Source organism: Manis pentadactyla, chromosome 8 (assembly GCF_030020395.1).
Source record: "Manis pentadactyla isolate mManPen7 chromosome 8, mManPen7.hap1, whole genome shotgun sequence".
NCBI classification, from domain to species: domain Eukaryota; kingdom Metazoa; phylum Chordata; class Mammalia; order Pholidota; family Manidae; genus Manis; species Manis pentadactyla.
Genome location: NC_080026.1, coordinates 43,927,405 through 43,955,154, shown reverse-complemented (window position 1 = coordinate 43,955,154; position 27,750 = coordinate 43,927,405). Strand labels below are relative to the sequence as shown.

Genomic DNA, 27,750 nt, shown 5'->3' with positions numbered 1-27,750 from the left:
TTTACAGATATGATTTATCAAATTTTATTCCTTTAAACATTTACTGAACTTATAAAAGAACATTCATAACAGAATTAGTCATGTGTGTAATAGCCACAACCTGGAAATGGCAAAACTGTCCAGACATAAGAATGGATAACTCATTTATGGTACATTCACTTAGTAGAATACCATACAGCAAGCAAGCGAACTACTGCTACCTATAAGAACATGGATGAATCTCACAATGTTAAGGGAAAGAAGGCAGACAAAAAGAAAACATCCTGTATGATTTCAGTTTTTCAAGTCCCCAAATAAGTGAACTAATCCATGGTGATACAAATGAGAGTAATTGCCTTTTGGGAAGGTTAATGACCGTAAGTGGACACCAGCTCCAGTAGCAATAATAGCAGCTTTTGGGGTAGTAGTGTTCTATATATTAACATTATATATTTATTGTATACTATACTTAATATCTGTATACTTTTCTTTGTATTTCAGTAAAAACTCTTGAAAAAACTTCCATATTTTATGAGCATAAATGATGAATCATAGGCACTTAGTTGATCAACATCCTCTAATAAAAATGCAGCTAATTCAAATGTTTTTAAGGTTTCTCATACACTTCACACTCATATACAAATCTGCATTAATTTGTCAAGATTTTCAATGTGAATTAATTCAGTAGGCAGTTATAAACAGTAACAGCACTTTCACTTGTACTAAAAATTCAGTCATGAAACTACTAATTTCTTAAGACTTAATTTACATAAATAATTATTAGATCAATACTCACCAGTTCTTTCCTAAGTTGAATAAAAAACTGTTTGCATTTAAAAGAAATTTTTACAATCTTCAACCTGGACAAAGAGAATGAATTCAAGTATTTAAAATACTGGATAATGATGAAAATACTAAAAATTAAGAAAATAATTTAAAAAATCTTTTAACTGTGTATCAGTAACTCTATACATTTAATCATACATACACAGACACATTAATAAAGAACCTAGTTTTTGGTGAGTAATTAGAAACTATTTTTGTTCAACTAAGGGAAGCTTTATCAGAATATTTCCTGTGAACTATATACATTTCCCAATTTTATGGCTTAAGGAATACATAAAAACTCACGTCACAAATTAAAATTTCAAGAAATAACAAAAACAGAGTTATTTACTTTTTAAAACTACAAGTAGTTTTCTGGTTCTGCATGTAAGGAGCTTGGAAATCATTATTCTATCCTAACAAATAAAAAGCTCAACAGAATGAAAAATCAACAACTCTTGTGAAGAGACAGAGCAGGCAAAAGAAGAACCAGACATGGAACGGATGTTGGAATTATCACACAGGGGATTTAAAACAACTATGATTAACATGGCTCAAGTAGAGAACATGCAAGAACAGATGGGCAATGTAAGCAGAGAGATGGAAATTCTATGAACCAAAACAGAAATGCTATGGGTAAAAAACACTTTTACCAGAAATGAAGAATAACATTTATGAGCTCTTAGACTGAACATAGCTGAGGAAAGAATCTCTAAGTAGAGGATATGTCAACAGAATCCTCAAAACCAAAAAACAAAGAGAATAAAGCCTGAAAAACAAAACAAAACAAATCCAATACTATTCAAGAACTGTAGGGCAACTACAAAAGGTGCAACATACAGTAACATATGGTAATGGGGAACACCAGAGGAGAGAAAGTAACAGAAGAAATATTTGAAACAATGATAGCTGGGGAATTTCCCCAAATTAATGTCAGACACTGAACCACAGATCAAGGAACTGACAGAATACAGGTAGGATAAATGCCTAAAAACTACTACCTATCACAATATAGGTAGGTCTCGGGGAAGGCAGTACAGCATGGCAAAGACAAGCAGTGACTCTAAAATCTTACTACACTGATAAACAGTTACTGCGGTGGGGGGTGAGGACTTGATAAAATGGGTGAATGTTGAAGCCACTATGTTGTTCATGCAAAACCTTCATAAGATTGTATATCAATGATACTTAATTTTTTTAAAAAAACTACCTTAGTTATATAATTTTAAAATTACAGAAAAATCAGATATAAGAAAAAGAATCTTGAAAGAAGCCAGAGGAAAAAACACCTTCCCTACAGAGGAAAAAGATGAGTTACATCAGACTTCTAAGAAAACATGAAGCAAAAAGAGAGTTAAGTATTTAAGGTGTGGAGAGAAAAACTCCAATCAAACGAGAACTTTGTATTCTGTGACATACTTCAAAAGTGATCTAAAAAAATGGACCTATATAAAAGAAAGGAAGAGCACTGAAGAAGAAATAAATGAAGGTAAAATAAAACCTTTTTCTTATTCTTAACTGACTGAACAGGTTAACAATTCAAAATATTAAAATTAGGGATGTATGAAACTATATATGGTTAGTACATATCACATACACAATTATGTACTTATATATACTTATATGTAAGTGAAATGAATGACAGCAACAATACAAGGGATAGGAGAAAGAAATTACTATTATTTTGTTATTACAAGGCACTCACTAACTGTGATGTGATTTCTATTGTTTGAAAGTGGACTTGGATTAATTTAAATGTATATTGCAAACTCTAGGGCAACCAATAAAAAGAGTAAAAAATAAGCATAACTGGTATGTTAAGAAAGGTGAGAATATGGAATCACATAAAATGCTCAGTTAAAATGACAAAAGGCAGAAAAAAAGAGTGAAACACAGAATAGAAACAAAGGCAATAAATACAAACAGAAACAAATATGGCAGACATTAATACAAATATATCAATAATTCTTTGGATTGTCAATTGTCTAAATGTACCAAGTAAAAGACAGATATTGTCAAAGTAGATAAAACAAGACCCAAGTATATGATATCTACAAGAAACTCACTTTAAATATAAAGGCACAAAAGTTAAGAGTAAATGGACAGAGAAAATAAACTATGCTAACACTAACTAAAAGAAGGAGAACTACTTGGGGATGCAATGTATAATATGTTCACTATATTTAATAATATTATATTGTATATTTGAAAGTTGCTAAGAGAATTCTTAATTATCACAGGGGAAAAAATTTAGTATCTTTAGTAAATTAAAGTATCATTAATACACAATCTTATGTTGATTTCAATTGTACATCACAGTGGTTCAACAGTTACCCACATTATCAAGTCCTCATCTCCTCTAGTGGGGTTACTATCTATCAATGTAGAAAGATATTACAAAATCACTGACTATATTCTCCTTGCTGTACTACTGTCCTTGTGATCAACTTATATGATCACCAGCACACCGGCCCCAGCCCCTCCCCCTTGATAACCACTCATCATTTCTCAGTGTCTATGTGTTTACTACTGTTTTGTTCCTTTTGTTTTGCTTGTTTTTATAGTCCACAAGTTAGTGAAATCATATGGTATTTGTCTTTCTCTACCTGGCTAATTTCACTGAGCATAATATCCTTTAGGTCCATCCATGTTGTTATAAATGGCAAAATTTCTTTTCCTTTTATGGCTGAATAATATTCCATTGTGTATATGTATCAGATCTTATCCATACATCTATTGATGGACACTTAGGCTGGTTCCATATCATGGCTACTGCAAATAGTGTGGTGATACACAGAGGGGTGCATGTATCTTTTTTAATCAGAGATTTTGTATTTTTCAGTTAAATTCCCATAAGTGGAATTACTGGATCAAATGGTATTTCTATTTTCAGGTTTTTGAGGAACCTCCATATTGCTTTCCACAGTGGTTGCACCATTTTACATTTCCACCAACAGTGTAGGAGGGTTCCCATTTCTCTGCATCCTCATCAGCATTTGTTGTTTCTTCTCTTTTGGACAGTGGCCATTCTAACTGGTATGAAGTGATAAAATATAAAAATTCTTACTGTGTATGCACCTAATAACAGAGCATCAAACTACAAGAGGCAAACACTGACAGAACTGCAAAGAGATACAAATGAATCTGCTGTCATATTTAGAGACTTCACCCCACCATTAAAAATGGACAAATTCACCACACAAAAAAATCAGTCTAAGGACACAGTTGAACTTAATAATAGCATCAGTCAAATTGATATAGCTGACATCTACAGATTATTTCATAGAACAGGAGAGTATACATTTTTCTCAAGCTCATATGGAACATTCAGCAAGACAGACCAAATTCTCAGTTATAAAACATACCTTAACACATTTAAAAGAATAGAAATCATGTAATGTCTGCTTTCAAAGCATAATGTAATTGAGAAATCAGTAACAAAAGGAGTACTGAAAAGTTCAAATATATGGAGATTCAACAGCACAACTATAAATAAAACATGAGTCAAAGAAGAAATCTCAAGAGAACTGAAAAATTATTTGAATTAAAAAAAAACATAACCTAACAAAATATGTGACAAAGCAGAAACAGTGCTTAGAGAGAGCTTTATAACACTGAATGCATATATAAGAAAAGAAGTACCAAAAATAAATAATCTAAGTTTCCACTTTAGGAAACTAGAAAAATAACAAAATTAAATCCAAAGTAACAACAACAAAAAAGTAGGGCAGAAATCAGTGAAATTAAAAACAGGAGATCAATAAAATATCAATGAAACCAAAGGTAGTTCTTTGATAAATCAGTAAAATTGGTACATTCTAAGAAAAAAAGGGGCACAAAAATTAACATTAAAAATGAAAGACCAGACATCACTGTAAATTCCATGAAAATTAAAAGCATATTGAAAGAACACTACAAACAAGTCTATGCCCACAAATTAGATAATCTCATTGCTAAGGGCCAATTTTCTGAAGGATACAACCCACCAAAACTCACACAGGAAGAAATATTTTATCTGAATAGGCCTATATTTATCATATGAATTTAGTTAATAATTAATAACATTTCAAAAAAGAATGCATGAGGCACAAATGTATTCACTAGTGAATTGTACCAAACATTTAAGGCAAATATCACACCAATTCTCTTACAGTCTCTTTAAGAAGAAGAGGGAATACTTACAAAGTTATTCTATAACACTAACATTACCTTAACACCAAAACCAGAAACAGACATTATAAGAAAACTATGGAATAGCATCTCTTATGACCAGAGATTCAAAAATCCTCAACAAGATATTAGCAAATCATCCAACAAGGTATAAAATAATTATATATCACAACCAGATGGGATTTATCCTAGGAATGCAATGCTCGTTCAATATTTAAAAATTAGTTAATATAAACCAACACACTAAAAAACTAAAAAAGAAAAAAATTACATGATCATATGTAATAATGAATAAGCATTTGATTAAATCCAATACCCATTCATGATAAAAGCACTCAGTAAAGTACTAATAGAGGGAAACTTTCTCAACTTGTTAAAGATTTTCTACCAAAAAAGAATAATATCATACTTAATGGTGAGAAACTAGGAGCTTTCCCACTAAGATCAGATAAAAGAAAGGATGTCCTCTCTTACCACTTCTTTTTAATATCAAGTGGGAACTCCTTGCTAAAGCAATAAGGTAAGAAAAGGGAATGAAAGATATATATACACTGGGAAGAAAGACATAAAAATTGTCTTTGTTTGCAGATGACATGATCATCTATGTAGAAGATCCGAAAGAATAAAAAAAAATCTCCTGGAACTAACAAGTGATTATAGCCAAGTTGCAGAATGCTAGGATAATACACAAAAGTCAACTGCTTTCCTATATAACAATGATGAACAAATAGAATATGGAATTAAAAACATAACACCATTTACATTAGTACTCACAAAAAATGAAATACTTAAGTATAAATCTAAAAAATATGTATTATAACTAAACAAGTAAAATTATAAAATTATGATTAATGAATCATAATAAAAAAAGAACTAAATAAATGCAAAGATATTCCATGTTTACGGATATTGCCACGATATCAATTCTTCCATTTTGATCTATAGATTCAATGCAATCCCAATCAAAATCTCACAAAGTCATTTTGTGCTTATTGATGAACTGATTCTAAAGTTTATGTGGAGAGGCAAAAGACCAAGAACAGCCAACATGATATTGATGAAGAACAAAGTTGAAAGATTGACACTACTTACCCAACTTCAAAACTTACTATAATGCTATAGTAATCATGGCAATGTGGTACAGATGAAAAGAACAGACAAATATCAATGAAACAGAATAGCTCAAATAACAGTCAAATGATCTTTGAGAAAAGAGCAAAGGCAATACAATGGAACAAAGACAGTCTCTTCAACAAATGGTGCAGGAACAACTGGACATACATAGACAAAAAAAAAATGAATCTAGACAAAGATCTTAAACTCTTCACAAATATTACTCACAATAATCAGAGACCTAAATATAAAATGCAAAACTATAAAACTCCTAGAAAATAACACAGGAAGACAACCTAGATGCCCTTTGGTATGGTGATGGCTTTTTAACTGTGACACTAAAAACATGATCTATAATTGATAAGTTAGATTTCATTAAGATGAAAAACTTCTGCTCTGTGAAAGAGAGTATCAGCAAATTAGAAGACAAGCCATAGGCTGGAAAAAAATATATGTAAAAGACACATCTGATAAAGGACTGTCATTCAAATATACAAACAACTCTTAAAACTCAATAATAACAAAAAACACAACCCAATAAAAAAATGGGCCAAAGACCTTAACAGACACCTCACCAAAGAAGCTATAGATGGCATATTAGCATAGGAAGAGACAACATACATTATTAGGTAAATGAAAATTAAAACATTGAGATACCACTACACACCTACAGTATGGACAAAATCCAGTGCACTGACAACACACATCAAATGCTGATAAGGATGGGGAGGAACAGGATGTCAATACTTTTCCTTTTGGTGGCAATATAAAATGGAACAGCCACTTTGGAAGACAGTTTGGCAATTTCTTACAAAACTAAACATACTTGGACCATACCATCCACCAATTACATTCCTTGGTACATCCCTGTGGTACATCCAGATAATGGAGTATTATTCAGCTCTAAAAAGAAATGTATCATGAAAAGACATGAGGCAAACTTGAATGCATATTATTAACTGAAAGAAACCAATCTAAAAGGCTATAAACTGTATGATTCCAACTATATGACTGGAAAAAAAAACTATGGAGAAAAGAAATCAGTGTGTGACAGGAGTAGGTGGGGAGATGATTAGACAGAGCACAGAGTATTCTTAAGGCAGTGAAACTACTCTGTATGACACTATAATGATGGATATATGTCATTTACATTTATCCATATCAATGGAATGTACAACAATAAGAATGAACCCCAGTATAAACCACGGGCTCTGGGTGACTATGATTATTTCAGTGTAGGCTCATCGTTGGTAAGAAATGCACCATTAAAGTGAGTGATGTTCTTAATGGGGAAGGCTATGCATGTGTGGGGGGAGGGGATGTATAGAAATCTCTGTACCTTCCTTTCAATTCTCTTGTGAATCAAAAATTGCCCTAAAAAAGTCATAAAATTAAAATGTAAACAAATCTGCAATATTTGGAGGAAAGGAAATAAGATTTTAACATTTTATGAAACAACACTGATTTTTAAATTTGTAATTAAAAAGTATGATTTTTAAATTTTCCTTTCTATATTCCCCTTTTTCTTATATATAAGTCACACAATGCTTTGAGAGGAATCCTCAAAGCTTAATTAGTGTAATCAAAATCAGCAAAGTAGATTTGCCTGTATTTTAACCTTACAATAAGTAATTTTCAAATCTTTTTTAACCTTTAGACCTAAGAGTCTTGAGGCCAAGATATTCAATCTTACTTAACAAAACTTATTTTTGTGATCCTGTTCCAGTGATCTGAGTAAATATTTTCATGGTAATTCTAAGTCTGGATATTCATTAACTTATGGCACTGCTTATTCAAGAAGCTCTCAGTAGAAGAAGGAATGGAGATTTTAAAAGAGCGATGAAGGTCAATATGAGAAGAAATTCCAGTAAAAAGACAAATAATATAATAATCAGGATTCCAGAAGAGAGGGAGAATAACCCAGAAGGTTTATTTAAAGACATTATAGCAGAGAACATCCTAAGTCTGGGAAAAACTAGGACATACAAGTCTACGAAGCTAACAGATCACCCTAGTATCTCAATGTAAAAAGACCTTCTTGAAGACACATAAAATGCAACTATCAAAAATCAATGATAATTAGCATGCATGGGGGGGTGGGAGAAAGGGGAGGGCTGTACAACACAGAGAAGGCAAGTAGTGATTCTACAACATTTTGCTAAGCTGATGGACAGTGACTGTAAAGGGGTTTATAGGGGGGACCTGGTATAGGAGAGAGCCTAGTAAACATAATAATCGTCATGTAAGTGTAGATTAGTGATAGCAAAAAAAAAAAAAAAAAAAAAAGGGCAGTTCCTGTGTGGTAACCTCCGAGTTCTACACAAGGGTATAAAGGGCATATAAAAGTGTAGGCAAAGGGTCTGTTTGTGTTTATACAGAGGATCAAAGCCTAATTGGGCTACCCCGAAAATGAACTAAGATACGATATGAAAAAGAACTTCCAACATCAGCACTCTCTGGAAGACTCATGCCAGAAGATGATCATCAAAAAACCCCAACAAAGATCCACGCACTGCTACAGCTGTAGATGCACTCATCCCACCAGTTCCTGGACTTGCCATGGGAATGAGGAAGGAGATATTTAAGCTGGCCTGTGCATACAGTAAAACAACAAATTTGACTGGATCTATACTGTTGGAACTCAACCAAGAATTTGGAGAAGTGCAAATTGTAGCGCTCCAAAGTCTTACAACTACAGACAAAATACTGTTAAAAGAACATATGGCATGTGAACAGTCCCCAGGAATGGGTTGTTTTAATTTGTCTGATTTCTCTCAGACTGTTCAAGTTCAGTTGGACAATATCCACCATATCATAGATAAGTTTTCACAAATGCCTAAGGTGCCTAACTGGTTTTCTTGGTTTCACTGGAGATGGCTGGTAATTACAGGTATGCTTTGGTTATGTAACTATACTCCTATTATGTTAATGTGTGTGCGCAATTTAAGTAGTAGTTTAAAACCTATACATGCTGAAGTTACTCTACAAGAAGATATGTCAAAGAAATAATCAATCTTCCCATGTTTTCTTCCGCCTGCTACTTCTATAGCTTTTCTTCTTCCTTCCTAATTACAACCCTTAAATAGAATTCGTGCCTCGTATCAAATTTACCGAGTATCATAATTCTTCCAAGTGCTAAAGATACCTCAAGACAAATGCTGAGCATAGAAGCTACAGGGCATAAATATGCAAAGAAATAAAAAGCTAACCATTTCAAACAATAAGGCTTCTCTCTCACTTACCAACTTTACATTTCCCTGTATGGCCCCGGAAGATGACTGGTTAGCCAGAGACGGGTAAGATTCCTCAAGGGAGGAACAACCTAAGACAGGCACAGTCGCAGGGGGGTCATCAGGTGAGAAATTGGGGATCAACAGAGGTGAGGCTTAGAACCTCACCCCCCCATTCTGAGAGAAATCTTCTGCATACGTGGATGTTTTATTGCCCTGGTCTAGCTTGGATTAATACATAGTCTACAGGCACACACCTGATCATCTACATTTGCTCTCTTACAACACTAAACTATGTTTTCTACCTTTATCTTGTATCTACCTACCACTTCAGCATTTTATTAAAAATAATAATAATAAAGAGAGAAATGTGGTATCCACATATAAATCAAGTATAAAAACCAAATGAGTATTCATATTTGAACTGACTGTTTAGAGTTCATAATGCATGAGCAAAACCGAAAGTTTCTGTGATGACTGCCCTTGTACTGTTCACTATGTAACTTATTCATTATGTAAGAATTTGTTCTCCATGTAAGAACTTGTTTGTTATGCCTCAGAACATTGGAGACTGACGAAAATTAGGCTTGGGGTGGATTAATGATTGTGCATTGAGCATTGACTCCCCTATACAGAATTTTATTGTCGTTAACAACTACTTGATGAATAAATATGAGAGATGCCCTCACACACACAAAAAAGGACAGACTTCCAATGGTAAAATAAATAAGTAACCGGGATGTAATGTATAGCATAAGGAATATAGTCAAGATATTGTAACAGCTTGGTAGGGTGATAGCTGGAACCTAGAATTATGTATATAAATGTTTTATCACTGTGTTGTACACTTGAAACTAATGTAATGTAATACTGTGCGTCAAATACCCTTCAATAAAAAATAATTATCTATCTAAAGTAAGTAAAGTAAGTAAGTAAAGTAAGTAAAGTAAGTAAGTAAGTAAGTAAGTAAGTAAGTAAGTAAAGTAAGTAAGTAAGTAAAGTAAGTAAGTAAAGTAAGTAAGTAAGTAAGTAAGTAAAGTAAGTAAGTAAGTAAGTAACCGGGATGTAATGTATAGCATAAGGAATATAGTCAAAATATTGTAACAACTTGGTATGGTGATAGCTGGTACCTAGAATTATCATGTATATAAATGTTGAATCACTGTGTTGTACACCTGAAACTAATGTAATGTAATAGTGTCTGCCAACTACCCTTCAATAAAAAATTATTATCTACAAAAAAAAAAAAAAATCAATGATAAATAATCTTACAGCAAGCCAGTGATAAAAATAATGTAACCTACAAAGAAAATACCAGTATGTTGTCAGTGGATTACTTAGCAGAAACCCTACAGACCCTTCAGATATGAAGGATAAATAAAGGCTTTCACAGCGAAACAAAAGCTAAGGAGTTCACTCCCACTAGAGCTGCCTTGCAAGAAATGCCGAACAGAGTTCTTCAAGCTGAAATGAAAAGATGCTAATTGGTAACATGACGATAAATGAAAGTACACTATACACTGGTAAAGGTGAAAAATATACAGTCATACTTGGAAAATTATAACTCTATAAAAGGACAGTATGTTAATCATTCAACTATAGTCTAAATATTAATGGAAAAAAAGTGGTAAAATAATTATAACTACTATAAATTGTTGACAAATACACAACACACACAAAAAAGCTCAATTCTGACAATACTATAAAAGCAAATAATAAAAAGGTGATGCCTTTGTAGAAGATCAAAGATAAGTTGCTAACAGTCTAACATGGACCATAAAACAAAAACCTAGGGTAGATGCACACAAGACAAGGAACAGGAAACAGAGCATACCAACACAGAAAATAATCAATTTATGCAAAAGTAAGCAGAAACAGAGGGAAAAAGAAACAATGGAAATACAAAAAACCAAAAGCAACAAATGACTGTAAAAGTGTTGACATATAAACAATTACTCTAATGGAAATGCATTGAATTCATCAACCTAAAGGCAGAATGGGTGAACAGGTGAAAAAACAAAGAACCAATTATATTTTGCCTACAAGAGACTCACTTCTTTTAAAGATGGACATAGACTCAAAGTGAAGGGATGGAAAAGGTATTTCAATCAAGTGGAAACCAAAGTGATTAGCTATACTTACAGCAGATAAAATAGACTAAACAAAAAATGGTAATATGCGACAAAGAAGGTCATTATTTAAAGATAAAAAGATCAATACATCAGGAAGATGTAATAATCATAAAATATATGCACTTAACATTGGCACACCTAAATATTTTAACCAAATATTAACAGATATGAAGGGAGAAACTGTATGATACAATAATAATAGGGGACGTCAACACCCCACTTCCAACAATGGATAAATCATCCAGACAGAAAATCCATGAGGAAATGATGGACTTGAACCATACCTTACACCAAATGAACCTAAAAGATATTTACGGAACATTCTGTCCAACTGAAGCAGAACAACATTCTTCTCAAGTGCACATGGAATATTCTCAAGGACAGATCACATGACAGTACATAAAACAAGTCTCAGCAAATTTAGGAAGATTAAGATCATACCAAATATCTTTTCTAACTACAACAGTATGAAACTAGAAACAAACAACATGAGGAAAGGCAGAAAATCTACACATATGTGGAAATTAAACAACTCGCTCCTGAGCAACCAATGGGTCAAAGAAGAAATCAAAAGGGAAGTCAAAGAATACCTTGAAATAATGAAAATGGAAACACAACATACCACAATACTACAGAAAAACAAAGGACAATGAGATTACTGCAAATAATTATAGGCTAACAAATTAGATAACCTAGAAGAAATGGGTAATTTCCTACAATCATACAACCTACTAAGACTGACTAAGAAATACAAAGTCTGAACAGCCATTAACTAGTGAGGAGGTTGAATCAATCACAAACCTCCCAACACAGAAAACTCCAGAACCAGACTTCTTCACTGGCAATGTCTACCAAATATTGAAAGAATTAATGCCAATCCTTCTCAAGCCCTTCCAAAAAACTGAAGAGGAGGGAAAACTGACAAACTCATTCTATGAGGCCAGCAATGCCCTCATACCAAAGCCAGGTAAGGTACATTACTAGAAAACTATAGACTAAAATTTCTGTTGACACAGATACAAAAATTCTCAACAAAATAGGCTTTTTCACTTGGGATGTAAGGATGAGTCAATATACACAAATCAATAAATGTGATATGACATATTAATACAACAGATAAAAACTGTATATCATATCAATATATGCAGAAAAAGCATTTGACAAGATACAGTCTTTCATGATAAAAACCCTCAACAGACTGGGTATAGAAGGAAAATACCATAACATAATAAACTCACAACTAACATCACACCTAACAGAAAAACTGAAAACTTTTCCTCTAAGATCAGGAGCAAGACAAGGGTATCCATTCTCACCACTCTTATTCAACATAGTACTGGAAGTCCTGGCTTAGCAATCAGGTAAGACAAAGAAATAAAAGCATCCAAACAGGACAGATGTAAAATGTTAACTATTTGCAGATAACATGATCTATATATTGCAAACACCAGAAAGACTCAACTAAAAAACTATTGGATCTATCAATGAATTTGTTAAAGTAGCAGGGTATAAAATCAATACATAGAAATTAGTAGCATTTCTATACACTAACAATGAAACATTGGGAAAAAGAAGGGAAACTATCCCATTCACAATAGCATAAAAACAATAAAATACCAACATAATAAATTTAATCAAGTAAATGACAGGGCCAAAGAAAACTATGAGACTGCTAAAAAGGACTCAAAGACAATTGGAAGGACACTGCATGTTCACAGACTGGAAGAGTTAATATATTTGTTAAAATGTCCATGCTACCAAAATCCATCTACAGTTATACTGCAATCCCTGTCCATATTCCAATGGCATTTTTTACAGAAACAAAACCAATCCTAAAATTTATATGGAACCACAAACCCTGAGTAGCCAAAGTAATCATAAGAAAGAACAAAACTAAAGGCACCATATTTCCTGATTATTCTACAATGCTACATTAATTAAAACAGTATGATACCACTGCATAACAGTTGATATCCAAAATGTATAAATAATTCATATAATTCAGTAACAAAACAAATCTGATGCAAAGGGGTTCAACATCACTAATCATCAGGGAAATGTAAATCAAAACCACAATGAGGTATCACCTTACACCTGTAAGAATGACTATCATCAAGAAGATAAGATATAGTAAGCATTGGAGAGGATGTGCCTGGCACACTATTTTTTTATTTCATTAAGGTATCATTGATATATACTCTTATGAAGGTTTCACATGAAAAACAATGTGGTTACTACGTTTTCCCATATGACTGAATGCCCCCCATTGAAGTCACTGTCCATCAGGGTAGTAAGATGCCACAGAGACACTACTTGTCTTCTCTGTGCTACACTGTCTTCTCCATGATCCCCTCCACACCATGTGTACTAAATGCAATATCCCTCAATCCCCTTCTCCCTCCCTCCCCACCTGCCTTCCCCCACCCCTCCCCTTTGGTACCCACTAGTCCCTTCTTGGAGTTTGGGAGTCTGCCCCTGCACATTATTGATTGCAAACTGGTTCACTCAGAAGAACAGTATGGAAGTTCCCCCAAATATGAAAAACAGAACTACGATACCATCCAGCAATTCCACTTCTGGGTATATATTCAAAGACAATGAAAACAGGTTATCAAAGAGATGTGTGTACTTTCATATTTACTGTAGCATTATTCACGATAACCAAGATATGGAAAAACCTAATTGTATATCAACATATGAATGGATAAATCAGATGGAACACTATTTAATCATTAGAAAACTAAATCCTGTCATTTGTGACACATGGAAGACATTGAGGACATCATGCGAAGTGAGATAAGTCAGAAAAACACATGTACTGTGTAACTGTCTCTTATATGTGGAATTGAAAAACATGAGTTCAATATCTTAGCATTAAACTACCTTTAAGCATATTTATCAATAAAATACCAACTCCTTAGCATACAGGATATGTTAAGGTCCTTCAAAACTATATGCAATTTCTCTCCTAAGCAACCCCTTCTTAAATTCTTTTCCCTTCTTTCTCCTCTCAATGAAGATAATCAGAAGAAACTGAACCCTCTATACACAAATACCTCTTTCACACTTCCGACACTGAGTAAATTTTATTCATCTGCTAAAAATATCACAAGTATCATGGAGCCATTAAAATATTCCCTAGGAAGATTGTTTTCAAAGAAATTTGTCAAAAATTCGTTATAACAGAGAAGAGCCAAGATGGTGGCGTGAGAAGGGCAGCAGAAATCTCCTCCCAAAACCATATATATTTTTGAAAATACAGAAAATACAACTATTCATAAAATAGAGACCAGAAGATACAGTACAACAGTCAGGCTACATCTACATATGCGAGAACTCAACACCTCATGAAGGGGGTAAGATACTAGCCATGACCTGGCGAGACCAGAGCGATTCCCCCACCCCAGCCCACCGGCAGGAGGAGAGGAGTAGGAGCAGAAAGGGGGTGGAAGCGCAGGACTGCTAAATACCCAGCCCTAGTCATCTGCACTGGGAGTACAGACAAACAGTGCGTGGTGTGCTGGATATTAGGGAAATGGAACAGTAAAATGTGCAAGCGGGTCCCTGCAGCCGGCGCCCCAGGGACAAAAGAAGAGCAAGTGCTTTTTTAAACTCTTAAAGGGACATGGGCCTCACAGCTGGACGGAACCATCCGAGCACACTCGGACAAGAAGGCTGGGAATCCAGGGGAACATCGGGTGCCCTAACCGCCTGGGCAGTGGTATAGCTCTGAAGCCCCTCATGACGATAAACAGCCTCCCATCCATTCACCCTCCAGCGGGGCCCTGCCACACAGAAGAGGAGCAGCCTGAGAGCGGCCATGCCCACAGCAGCTGCCCAGAGAATCCTCCACAGCTGCCTGGGTCTAACTCAGAGGCGCTGCTGGCGCGTGGCTGCCTGGCACAGAGGAAGCTGGGACAGGGCATGAAGGGACGCCATTCTCACAGGAGAGCACACCCGGAGCGCCTGCCACTCCACACAGGGCTCTGGGATGCCCCAGTGGCTGCCCCGCCGTCAGTGGCTCAGGAAATAAAAGCAGAAGCTGCTCCCTGGGTGCAGGTAATTGGCACAGGCAGCGGAAAATGGCAAGGCAACCAGCAAGCACGAAGGGACTTTGTTTTCCCAGCTGACAAAGGCGGGAACTGCCTACGACTATTTCTATCACCTTGAAAAGGCAGAAGAATTTGATCCAGTCCAGAATTACCAAGACAACCCCTGAAAGGGAGCCTGGGGAGATATATTTAACCAATCTTCGTGAAAAAGAATTCAAAATAAAGGTCATAACCATGCTGATGGACCTGCAGAGAAATATGCAAGAGCTAAAGGATCAAGTTAGGAGGAAGAACACAGAAATAAAACAATCTCTGGAAGGACTTAAAAGTAGACTGGATGAGGTACAGGAGGCCGTTAATGGAATAGAAATCACAGAACAGTAACACAGAGAAGCTGAGTCAGAGAGAGAGATAAAAGGATCTCCAGGAATGAAAGAATATTAAGAGAACTGTGTGACCAATCGAAATGCAAAAATATTCGCATTATAGGGGTCCAGAAGAAGAGAGAGAAAAACGGATAGAAAGTGTCTTTGAAGAAATAATAGCTGAAAACTTCCCCAAACTGGGGGAGGAAATAGTCTCTCAGACCATGGAAGCCCAGAGATCTCCCAACACAAGGAACCCAAGGAGGACAACACCAAGACACATTATGATGAAAATCGCAAAGATCAAGACAAGGACAAAGTATTAAAGGCAGCCAGAGAGAGAAAAAAGGTCACCTACAAAGGAAAACCATCAGGCTATCAGCAGACTTCTCAACAGAAACCTTACAGGCCAGAAGAGAATGGCATGATATATTTAATTCAATGAAACAGAAGGGCCTAGAACCAAGAATACTGTATCTAGCACGATTATCATTTAAATATGAAGGAGGGAATAAACAAATGCCACACAAGCAAAAGTTGAGGGAATTTGCCTCCCACAAACCACCTCTACAGGATATTTTAAAGGGACAGCTCTAGATGGGAGCACTCCTAAGGCTAAACAGATGTCACCAGAGAAAATAAAATCACAGTAAAGAAAGCAGACCAACCAAAGGCAAAAAATGAGATCAACTACTCACAGAGGTGAGGAGCCAAGATGGCGATGTGAGTAGGGCAAAGGAAATCTCCTCCCAAAACCATATATATTTTTGAAAACACAACAAATACAACTAATCCTAAAACAGAGACCAGAAGATACAGTAAAACAGCCAGGCTACATCTACATCTGCGAGAACTCAGCGCCTCACAAAGGGGGTAAGATACAAGGCGCGGCTCAGTGGGACCCGAACATGGCCCCCACCCCAGACCACCAGTGGGAGGAGAGACGTCTGAGCGGGGAGGGAGTGGGAGCCCAGGACTGCTAAATACCCAGTCCTATACATCTGCACGGGAGTGCAGACACACATAGTGTGGGGTGCTGGATATTAGGGAAACAGAACAGTAAGATCTGTGAGCAGGTCCCCGCAGCTACCACCCGTTGAACAAAAGAAAAGTGAGTGCTTTGTGAAAGTCTTAAAGGGAAAGTGGCATCAGAGCTGGATGGAAGTGTCCTGGCACACTAAGCCCAGGTGCTGGGAATCCCGGGGAACTCCAGTCGCCCTAACCCATGGGTGACAGTGCAACTGTGAAGCCCCTCACGGCGATAAACAGAATACCGTCCATTCCCCCACATGGCATGGAACTGCCATAGCAGGGGAGCAGACTGGGAGGAGCCATGCCTACAGAAACTGCCCAGAGCATCCTCCGCAGACGCCTGGGCCAGAGTCAGAAGCCCCACAAGCATGCGGCAGCCCAGTACAGACAGAGGAAGATGGGACAGGGCACAAATGGTCACTGTTCTCACAGGAGGGCACACCCAGTGCATCTGCCCCTCCCCGCGGGGTTCTGGGCTGCCCCGAAGGCTGCCCCGCCTGCGGCGGCTTAGGAAATAAAACCAGAAGCTGCTCCCTGTGTGGGGGACATCATTCTCCCAGCTGACACACATGCCAACTGCCTATGACTACTGCTATCGCCATGAAAAGGCAGAAGAATTTAATCTAGTCCAGATTTACCCAGACAACCCCTGAGAAGGAGCCTGGAGAGATACATTTAAACAGTCTTCCGAAAAAAGACTTCAAAATGAAGGTCATAACCATGCTGATGGCCTGCAGAGAAATATGGAAGAGCTAAACGATCAAGTTAGGAGGGAGAATACAGAATTAAAACAATCTCTGGAAGGACTTAACAGTAGACTGGATGAGGTGCAGGAGGCCATTAATGGAATATAAATCACAGAACAGGAACACAGAGTAGCTGAGGCAGAGAGATAAAAGGATCTCCAGGAATAAAAGAATATTAAGAGAACTGTGTGGTCCAAATTGAACAATATTCACATTATAGGGGTACCAGAAGAAAAAGAGAAAAAAACGGATAGAAAGTGTCCTTGAAGAAATAATTGCTGAAAACTTCCCCAAACTGAGGGAGGAAATAGTCTCTCAGACCAGGGAGGTACACAGCACTCCCTACACAAGGAACCCAAGGAAAACAACACTGAGAAACACAATAATTAAAATGACAAAGATCAAGGACAAGGACAGAGTATTAAAGGCAGCCAGAGAGAGAAAAAATGTCACCTACAAAGGAAAAACAATCACGCTATCATTAGACTTTTCAACAGAAACCTTACAGGCAAAAAGAGAATGGCATGATATATTTAATGCAATGAAACAGAAGGGCCTAGAACCAAGAATACTGTATCCAGCATGATTATCATTTAAATATGAAGGAGGGATTAAACAATCCCCAGACAACCAAAGTAGAAGGAATTTGCATCCCACAAACAACCTCTACAGGATATCTTAAAGGGACTGCTCTAGATGGAAGCACTCCTAAGGCTAAAAAGATGTCACCAGAGAAAATAAAATCACATCACAGAAAGCAGACCAAAGAAACACTAACTAAAGGCAAAAAATAAAACCAACTACTCACAAAAGCACTCAAAGGAAAAACAAAAGAGTACACAATAAAACACCTAACGAATAAACAACGGAGGAGGAATAAGAAGGGAGAGGAATAAAGACATCAGATTCTGTTTATACTAGCTTAATAAGCAAGATAAGTTAGACAGATAGTAAAGAAGCAACCCTTGAACCTTTGATAACCACCAATCTAAAGCCTGCAAAGGCAGTAAGTACATGTCTTTCAATAATCACCCTAAATGAAAATGGACTAAATGCACCAATCAAAAGACACAGAGTAACAGAATGGATAAAAAAGCAAGACCCATCTATACGCTGCTTACAACAAGAGACTCGCCTCAAAACTAAAGACATACATAGACTAAAAGTCAAGGGATGGAAAAAGATATTTCATGCAAACAATAGGGAGAAAAAAGAGGTTGTTGCAGTACGAGTATTAGACAAAATAGAGTTCAAAACAAAGAAAGTAACAAGAGATAAAGAAGGACATTACATAATGATAAAGGGGTCAGTCCAACAAGAGAACATAACCATTATAAATATATATATACACCCCATACAAGACCACCAACATATGTGAAAGAAATACTAACAGAATTAAAGGATAAAATAGAATGAAATGCATTCATTTTAGCAGACTTCAACACACCACTCACTCCAAAGGACAGTTCCACAAGACAGAAAATAAGTAAGGACACAGAGGCACTGAACAACACACTAGAACAGATGGACCTAACAGACATCTACAGAACTCTACACCCAAAAGCAACAGGATACACATTCTTCTCAAGTGCACAAGGAACATTCTCCAGAATAGACCACATACTACTAGGCCACAAAAACAGCTTCAGTAAGTTCAAAAAGATCAAAATTCTACAAACCAACTTCTCAGAAAACACAGGTATAAAACTAGAAATAAATTGTACAAAGAAAACAAAAAGGCTCACAAACACATGGAGGCTTAACAACATGCTCCTAAATAATCAATGGATCAATGACCAAATTAAAATAGGGATCAAGCAATATATGGACACAAATGACAACAACAGCACAAAGCCCCAACTTCTGTGGGATGCAGCAAAGGCATTTCTAAGAGGAAAGTATATAGCAAGTCAGGCCTATTTAAAGAAGGAAGAACAATCCCAAATGAATAGTCTAAAGGCACTATTATGGAAATTGGAAAAAGAAGAACAAATAAGGCCTAAAGTCAGCAGAAGGAGGGACGTAATAAAGATCAGAGAAGAAATAAATAAAATTAAGAAGAATAAAACAGTAGAAAAAAATCAATGAAACCAAGAGCTGGTTCTTCGAGAAAATAAACAAAACAGATAAGCCTCTAGCCAGACTTATTAAGAGGAAAAGAGAGTCAACACACATCAACAGAATCAGAAACGAGAAAGTAAAAATCACAACGGACCCCACAGAAACACAAAGAATTATTAGAGAATACTATGAGAGAACCTATATGCTAACAAGGTGGAAAACCTAAAAGAAATGGATAGCTTCCGAGAAAAATACAACCTTCCAAGACTGACCAAGGAAGAAACAGAAAATCTAAACTGACCAATTACCAGCAACAAAATTGAAGCAGTAATCAAAAAAACTATCCAAGAGCAAAACGCCTGGTCCAGATGGATTTACTGCGGTATTTTATCAGACATACAGAGAAGTTATGATACCCATTCTCTTTAAAGTTTTCGAAAAAATAAAAGACAAGGGAATACTCCCAAACTCATTGTATAAAGCCAGCATCACTCTAACACTAAAACCAGGCAAAGACCTGACCAAAAAAAGAAAATTACAGACCAATATCCCTGATGAACATAAATGCAAAAATACTCAACAAAATATTAGCAAACCAAATTCAAAAATACATCAAGAGGATCATACACCATGATCAAGTGGGATTCATCTCAAGCATGCAAGGATGGTACAACATTAGAAAATCCATCAACAGCATTCACATCAACAAAAATAAGGACAAAATCACATGATCATCTCCATAGACACTGAAAAAGCATTCAACAAAATTCAACACCCATTCATGATAAAAACTCTCAACAAAATAGGTATAGAGGGCAAGTACCTCAACATAACAAAGGCCATAAATGATAAACCCACAGCGAACATCATACTTAACAGCGAAAAGCTGAAAGCTTTTCCTCTAAGATCAGGAACAAGACAGGGATGCCCACTCTCCCCACTGTTATTCAACATAGTACTGGAGGTCCTAGCCATGGCAATCAGACAAAACAAAGAAATACAAGGAATCCAGATTGGTAAAGAAAAAGTCAAACTGTCACTATTTGCAGATGACATGATATTGTACATAAAAAACCCTAAAGAATCCACTCTAAAACTACTAGAACTAATACCTGAATTCAGCAAAGTTGCAAGATACAAAATTAATACACACAAATCTATTGCTTTCCTATACACTAACAATGAACAAGCAGAAAGAGAAATCAGGAAAAGAATTGCATTCACAATATCCTCAAAAAGAATAAAATACCTAGGAATAAACCTAACCAAGGAAGTGAAAGACCTATACCCTGAAAACTACAAGACACTCTTAAGAGAAATTAAGAGGACACTAATAAATGGAAACTCACTCATACTCTTCGCTAGGAAGAATTAATATTGTCAAAATGGCCATCCTGCCTAAAGCAATCTACAGATTCAAAGCAATCCCTACCAAAATACCAATAGCATTCTTCAGCGAACTGGAACCAATAGTTCTAAAATTCATATGGAACCACCAAAGACCCCAAATAGCCAAAGCAATCCTGAGAAGGAAAAATAAAGTGGGGGGAATCTTGCTTCCAAACTTCAAGCTCTACTACAAAGCTACAGTAATCAAGACAATTTGGTGCTGGCACAAGAACAGACCCACAGACCAGTGGAACAGAAGAGAGACCCCAGATATTAACCCAAACATATATGGTCAATTAATATATGATAAAGGAGCCATGGACATACAATGGGGAAATGACAGCCTCTTCAACAGCTGGTGTTGGCAAATCTGGACAGCTACATGTAAGAGAATGAAACTGGATCATTGTCTAACCCCATACACAAAAGTAAATTCGAAATGGTTCAAAGACCTGAATGTAAGTCATGAAACCATAAAACTCTTAGAAAAAAACATAGACAAAAATCTCTTGGGCATAAACATGAGCGACTTCTTCATTAACATATCTCCCCGGGCAAGGGAAACAAAAGCAAAAAATGAACAAGTGGGACTATATCAAGCTGAAAAGCTTCTGTACAGCAAAGGACACCATCAGAGGAACGAAAAGACATCCTACAGTATGGGAGAATATATTCATAAATGACAGATCCGATAAAGGGTTGACACCCAAAATATATAAAGAGCTCACGCACCTTAACAAACAAAAAGCAAATAATCCAATTAAAAAATGGGCAGAGGAGCTGAACAGACAGTTCTCCAAAGAAGAAATTCAGATGGCCAACAGACACATGAAAAGATGCTCCACATCGCAAATCATCAGAGAAATGCAAATTAAAACCACAATGAGATATCACCTCACACCAGTAAGGATCACCACTATCCAAAAGACAAACAACAACAAATGTTGGTGAGGTTGTGCAGAAAGGAGAACCCTCCTACACTGCTGGTGGGAATGTAACTTAGTTCAACCATTGTGAAAAGCTGTATGGAGGTTCCTCAAAAAGCTCAAAACAGAAAAACTATTTGACCAAGGAATTCCACTTCTAGGAATTTACCCAAAATATGCAGCAGCCCAGTTTGAAAAAGACATATGCACCCCTATGTTTATCGCAGCACTGTTTACAATAGCCAAGAAATGGAAGCAACCAAAGTGTCCATCAGTAGATGAATGGATAAAGAAGATGTGGCACATATATACAATGGAATATTATTCAGCCATAAGAAGAAAACAAATCCTAGCATTTGCAACAACGTTTATGGAGCTAGAGGGTATTATGCTCAGTCCAATAAGCCAGGTGGAGAAAGACAAGTACCAAATGACTTCACTCATATGTGGAGTATAAGAACGCAGAAAAAACTGAAGGAACAAAACAGCAGCAGAATCACAGAACCCAAGAATGGACTAACAGTTGCCAAAGGGAAAGGGACTGAGGAGGATGGGTGGGAAGGGAGGGATACAGGGAGAGGAAAAAAGAAAGGGGGGCATTATGATTAGCATATGTAATATGGGGGCGGGCACGGGGAGGGCTGTGCAACACAGAGAAGACAAGTAGTGATTCTACAGCATCTTACTATGCTGATGGACACTGGCTATAATGGGGTTTGTTGGGGGGACTTGGTGATGGGGGGAGTCTAGTACACATAATGTTCCTCATGAAATTGTAGATTAATGATACCAGAAAAAAAAATTCCTTATAATAATAAAGGACTATATATGTAGAAGTAAGTAGAACTTTCAAAGTACAGAAAATTTAGTTTATCACTGTCATTTTATCCCACATCATCTGAAAAGAATTTCTCATGTCATTTATGTAAAATGTAAAATTAATAAAAAGTAAAATTATCTTCTTAAAATTTTACATTTTTTAAATCTTCAGAAAAATCTTTAAAAAATATCTTTAGTAAAATCAGAAACTAAAATCTCACATTGTGAACATTAAAGATTCACATTTACTGTTATGAAAATTGACAATGATAATTATCTTCTCTGAAGCTTTTATAATTGTAAATTTTCTTATTGTGTTTATAGTTAACTTTTGTGTGTCCACTTAGAGGCAGGGATCATGTTTTGAATTGTTTTGTATACTGCTCTGAACATACCACACTTTGAATTCTATAAGAAGTCATTTAAAAGATATGACATGTAACACCAAAAGATCTTTAGTTTTATGAGTTGTACAGAGGTATAATTTACATGTTTAATGAAATATACCAATTTTAGGCCAACCATTTCCATCACCTCAAAATGTTCCCTTCGTGCGCCCCTTTGCAGTCAATTGCCTTCTCCCATTTTCAGTTCTTGGCAATCACTGGGCTGCTGTCTGTATAATTTGTGTTTTCTAGAATTTCGTATAAACAGAAGCAAGGGTATGTAGTATTTTGTGTCTGGCTTTTATACTTAGTATAGCACTTTGCATCAGTGTAGTAATAATTCTTTTTTTTTTGAATTGCTGAATAGTGACCCATTCATGGAGACATACGATAATTTGCTTATCCTTTTACCTACTGATGTACGTTTGGAATTCTGTGTTGTGCTATTATGAATATTGTAGCTATGAACAACAGTATACAAATCTTTATAAAAACGTATGCTTTCATTTCTCTTGTGTAAATATCTGGGAATGAATTGTTGAATTACATGTTAAATCTATCTTTAACCTTAAAGATATTGGCAAACTGTTTTCCAACGTTGGTGTACTACTTTGCATTTTCACCAGCAATGTATGAGATCTATAGGTGTTCTCATTTGCTACCACTTTGTGGTCTCATTTTTAAAAACTGGAGTTATTCTTGTGGGTATAGAATAATTCACTATGGTTTTAATTTGCATTTCACTGATGACTATTTTTTCATGTGCTTATTTGCCATTTGTAGATGTTCTTTGGCAGAAGTATCTATTCAAATATTTTGCCTTTTCTTTTTAATTAGGTTGTCTTATTACTGGGCTATACTACTTATAGCTAATACATATTGTATATTCTTGATAAGTCCTTTATCACATACATATTTTACAAAACATTGTGTCTTGCCTTTCATCTTCTTCAGAGTCTTCTGAAAAGCAAAAATACTTAACATTGCTGAAATTGATTCTATCAGTTTTTTTATGGTTCATGATTTTGTGATCATCCAGGAAATTTTTCTTTTTTAACAACGTTGTGGCAATTTTCTAAAATAATTGCTTCTTTCAGTTATCATATCTTTATTAAAGTGTTATGAAAGTGGTTAATTACAAAAGCCTATTAAATAAAAACCAGACATTAAAATAATCAGGAATAAATCTTTAAAGAGATTAGTTGTGAAAAATTAAGGAGAAATAGATTAGTACATTTCTTTTGTATTTGTTTCTTTTCCTAAAGAGAAGCATTATGTTTATTTTTAAAACTGAGTTAACTTAAATGATACATACGCAAGGGGTATGTTCAATGCAAGTTTTATAATTTTCAGATTACCCCTTTAAAGGGAAATGGGAAATGGTACTTTTCCTTTTTCCCTCATTCTGGGATACAGAAGTGATGATGGATGAGTCATCTTCAACAATGTGGAAAAGGATAGCACATTAAGGAGAGCAAGTAATAAGACAATAGAAAAATGAGTTTTGAACCCCATGAAACCCTCATACTTTCCTAGCACCAATTTAAACCACTGTAATAGTAAGTCTTAGATGCAGCAACTATTCCAACAAACTGGTACCCCACTGAATACATTTAAATGAAATAATGTACTTAAGCCAATTAGCATGGTGCAAGACACAGCGTAAACATGATACTATTAGCTATTATACTATAGTACAAATTTAGAGATTCTCTTAAGAGAAAAATTCACAAAGTAGTATTTTCTACAAGCTCAGCAATTTTTGAATACATAATTCAATTATGTTGTTACCTTCTGGTAGAGTCTAAGTAAGCAGGATAGTTGAATGACAACATTAATATAGTTCAACTACTACTTTTTAAAATGTGAATTATTATATTTGGTAATATAATGGGAAACATAAAGTACGATGAAATTCTTACCATGGAAAAGTATTCATTCGTACCCTGTTCTTATAAATCAGAATTCCTCCTGACATCACTCCAATCATAATTTCATTGTTACTTTGATCCTTCAAAAAAAAGAAAATGACAAATCTAAAATACCGGGTTTTAGTTGTTAAAAATGTATTTCAAAAATAGGATTAGGTTCTGTTTTTTTTTTTAACCCAATGAGACATTTTCAAAGGCAGCACATAACTGCATAATACTTACAAACTCATATGGTAACTGTTACCTCATAAAAATAAAGGAAATCAAACTTAAACGTTGGTTAAAAATCACTAATCTACAGAAAATATGATCTCAGGATTTTCCATTTATTGCTAGGACTGACTCATTGGGACAGGAAATCAAAGGCCTTCTCAACCTGTAGAATGATGAGCTAGTATCCATCCTTGTATTTCTAAAACTATTCTGACCCAATCACTGTGTAAATATGGTGCCAGGATTGCAAAAGTGAATAAAACAGAGGAGTTCAGAGTCTGGTGAAGTACAATCTGTAATAAAACAGTTATTTCCAATATAATGAGATCCTATAACTAACGTAATAAAATAAAAACACCATGGGAGTGGGGGGACAATTGTTGAAGTTTGGAAGACTCCAGAGAAGAAAATTTGTATTGTGCTTTAATGAATGAGTTTTCATGTTAACTGATCCAACTAACCTGCACAATTGAGAAAAATGAGTAGAGTTAAAATATTTTTGTCAATGTTAATCAATTTTGAAATTTACTTCTTGACTTAAAACATTCTACAGGCAAACTAGTATCTATAATGCCTTTACCCACTACTATTAATTTGCTCAGAAGATAGACTTAATTGATGAAAATATAATTAAAAGTTTATAATTGCCTCCTTAGGAAAAACCCTAAAAAATGTAGTTTCAATAATTTTAATTAAATAAAGTCTTATCAAATTAATCTGTTAGGTAGGATAATACATAATAAGTGGCCAAACACAGCAGTGTATTTTAATTTGTCTGACTGCTCAAATAACCAAAACCACTGTCCACTATTACCAGTCTTGAACCTTTTTCTAAAGGACAATCGTAAGTTTGGACCTAGAAGGCAGACTGAGGCTAAAAGATGGAAGCCTTAATATATACTCCTATTGCTGTGTCTGCTCCCAATCTCATAACATCAGAGAACATAAATAAAAACAGAAAGAATCTACAATACCTGAAAACAACACATAACACTTGAAGGTATGTAATCAATAGACTAGATACTTTGAGATATCTATAAAGACATAAAAGGATAAAATGAGATTTAGGGAGAGAAAAAAATTACAGAAAACCACAGCCCAAATTACACATGAAAGAGAAAGTTCTATGTGGAGGCTGAAAGAGAAGAAGCAGAGCCAGCAGATTCAAGTTCAGAGACGATGGATAAAAGAAATAAAGAAGTCCTCAAATTACTGTCAGGATGATCAGGTAAAGAACTAAATTAGCTCCTTCTAGCCCAACAATCCTGACCCATCTGCATTGAGCTATAGACACAGAACTGTGTGCAGACTGTCTAAAATAGCAAGAGTGGGTACTGAGAACAGGAATTAAAGTGAAACCAAGAAGGGATGGAGAGCCCCAAACTGAAAATGGCAAATAATAGGCACTTTGTACTGAGCAATATATTTCTTCCCTCTCCAACATCATCTAAAGCAGACTATAGTGAAGACAAACAGCATCCACAACCAAGAGAACGAGGAATCACAAACACGAAAGAAGTACATTAAATAGGATCACCAACCACTTGAGAAAAACTAATACTTTTAAAAGACATACACAAAACTGTATAAATAGGGAAATCAATCAAGCTGCTATTTTAGTAGAAAAACATGTTTAAAAATCACCAGGATCAGCGCTATCTAGGAACTCAAGTTCTTAAATTACTGACTGTGTGTCATTCTCCAATATGCTGCCAGAGGTAGGCAAGACAAAAACAAAAAAAAAACCCATTATGTCCTTCATGGACACAAATGCTATTAATTCTAATGTACAGAAAAATGCACACTGACAATCTTGCAATATCTTACTTTATTCTTCTTTACTACCTATATTATGCTAAAAATTGACTTGTTTAATCTGTTTATTTTTTCCCTTCTTCACGAGAACCTAAGTAGCAGAGTGTAGGGCCTTTGTTTTGCCCACTATTTGGTTCTTAGGTGTAGATAAGTGCCTTGCCTTGTACTCACTTGTGAAATGAATGGATCTCTATCATCTGTAGGAAAATGTCTTAGCTGTTTAGCTTAGCATTGAAGGTCTTTAAATACCATCCCATGACATTTCATTTCCCCTACTAACTAGTGGAAACCTTCTGCTTCTCTTCAGGTCAGTTCCATGTGTTTTGGGTGCCCATAATTACATGTTTGTTAATGCTATTGTCATGCCTTGTTCATACACCTCTGATTAATCAAATTTAACCAAAGCAAAATTTAGATCAAATTCATCTTCTCTGTGAAAATTTCAATAGCCACATCTACAAGTTCCTCGCAGATACATACCTCTTTAACCACTTATCTGAAATGCCTAATTACTGCCACCTATGCAACAATGTCTGGGATCATGTATAAAAGTGACTACCTGTATT

At 35.5% G+C, this 27,750-nt stretch overlaps 1 protein-coding gene across 15 annotated transcripts in view; it reads right to left on the bottom strand.

Annotated features, from left to right (window-relative positions):
- PTPN4 (protein tyrosine phosphatase non-receptor type 4) overlaps nucleotides 1-27,750 on the bottom strand; it is a 258,996-nt gene that overhangs the window by 86,880 nt on the left and 144,366 nt on the right. For 14 of the 15 annotated variants that reach the window (XR_008998840.1, XR_008998839.1, XR_008998841.1 and 11 more), the window contains 2 exons: nucleotides 25,148-25,236; nucleotides 776-839 (listed from right to left, as the gene is read on the bottom strand). Coding sequence is in view for 12 of the 15 variants with exons in the window: in XM_057505706.1 (XP_057361689.1) it covers nucleotides 776-839; nucleotides 25,148-25,236 (153 nt within the window). In the remaining 3 variants the exon portion in view is untranslated. The remainder of the gene's footprint in view (nucleotides 1-775; nucleotides 840-25,147; nucleotides 25,237-27,750) is intronic. The other variant, XM_057505705.1, reaches the window with a different exon arrangement.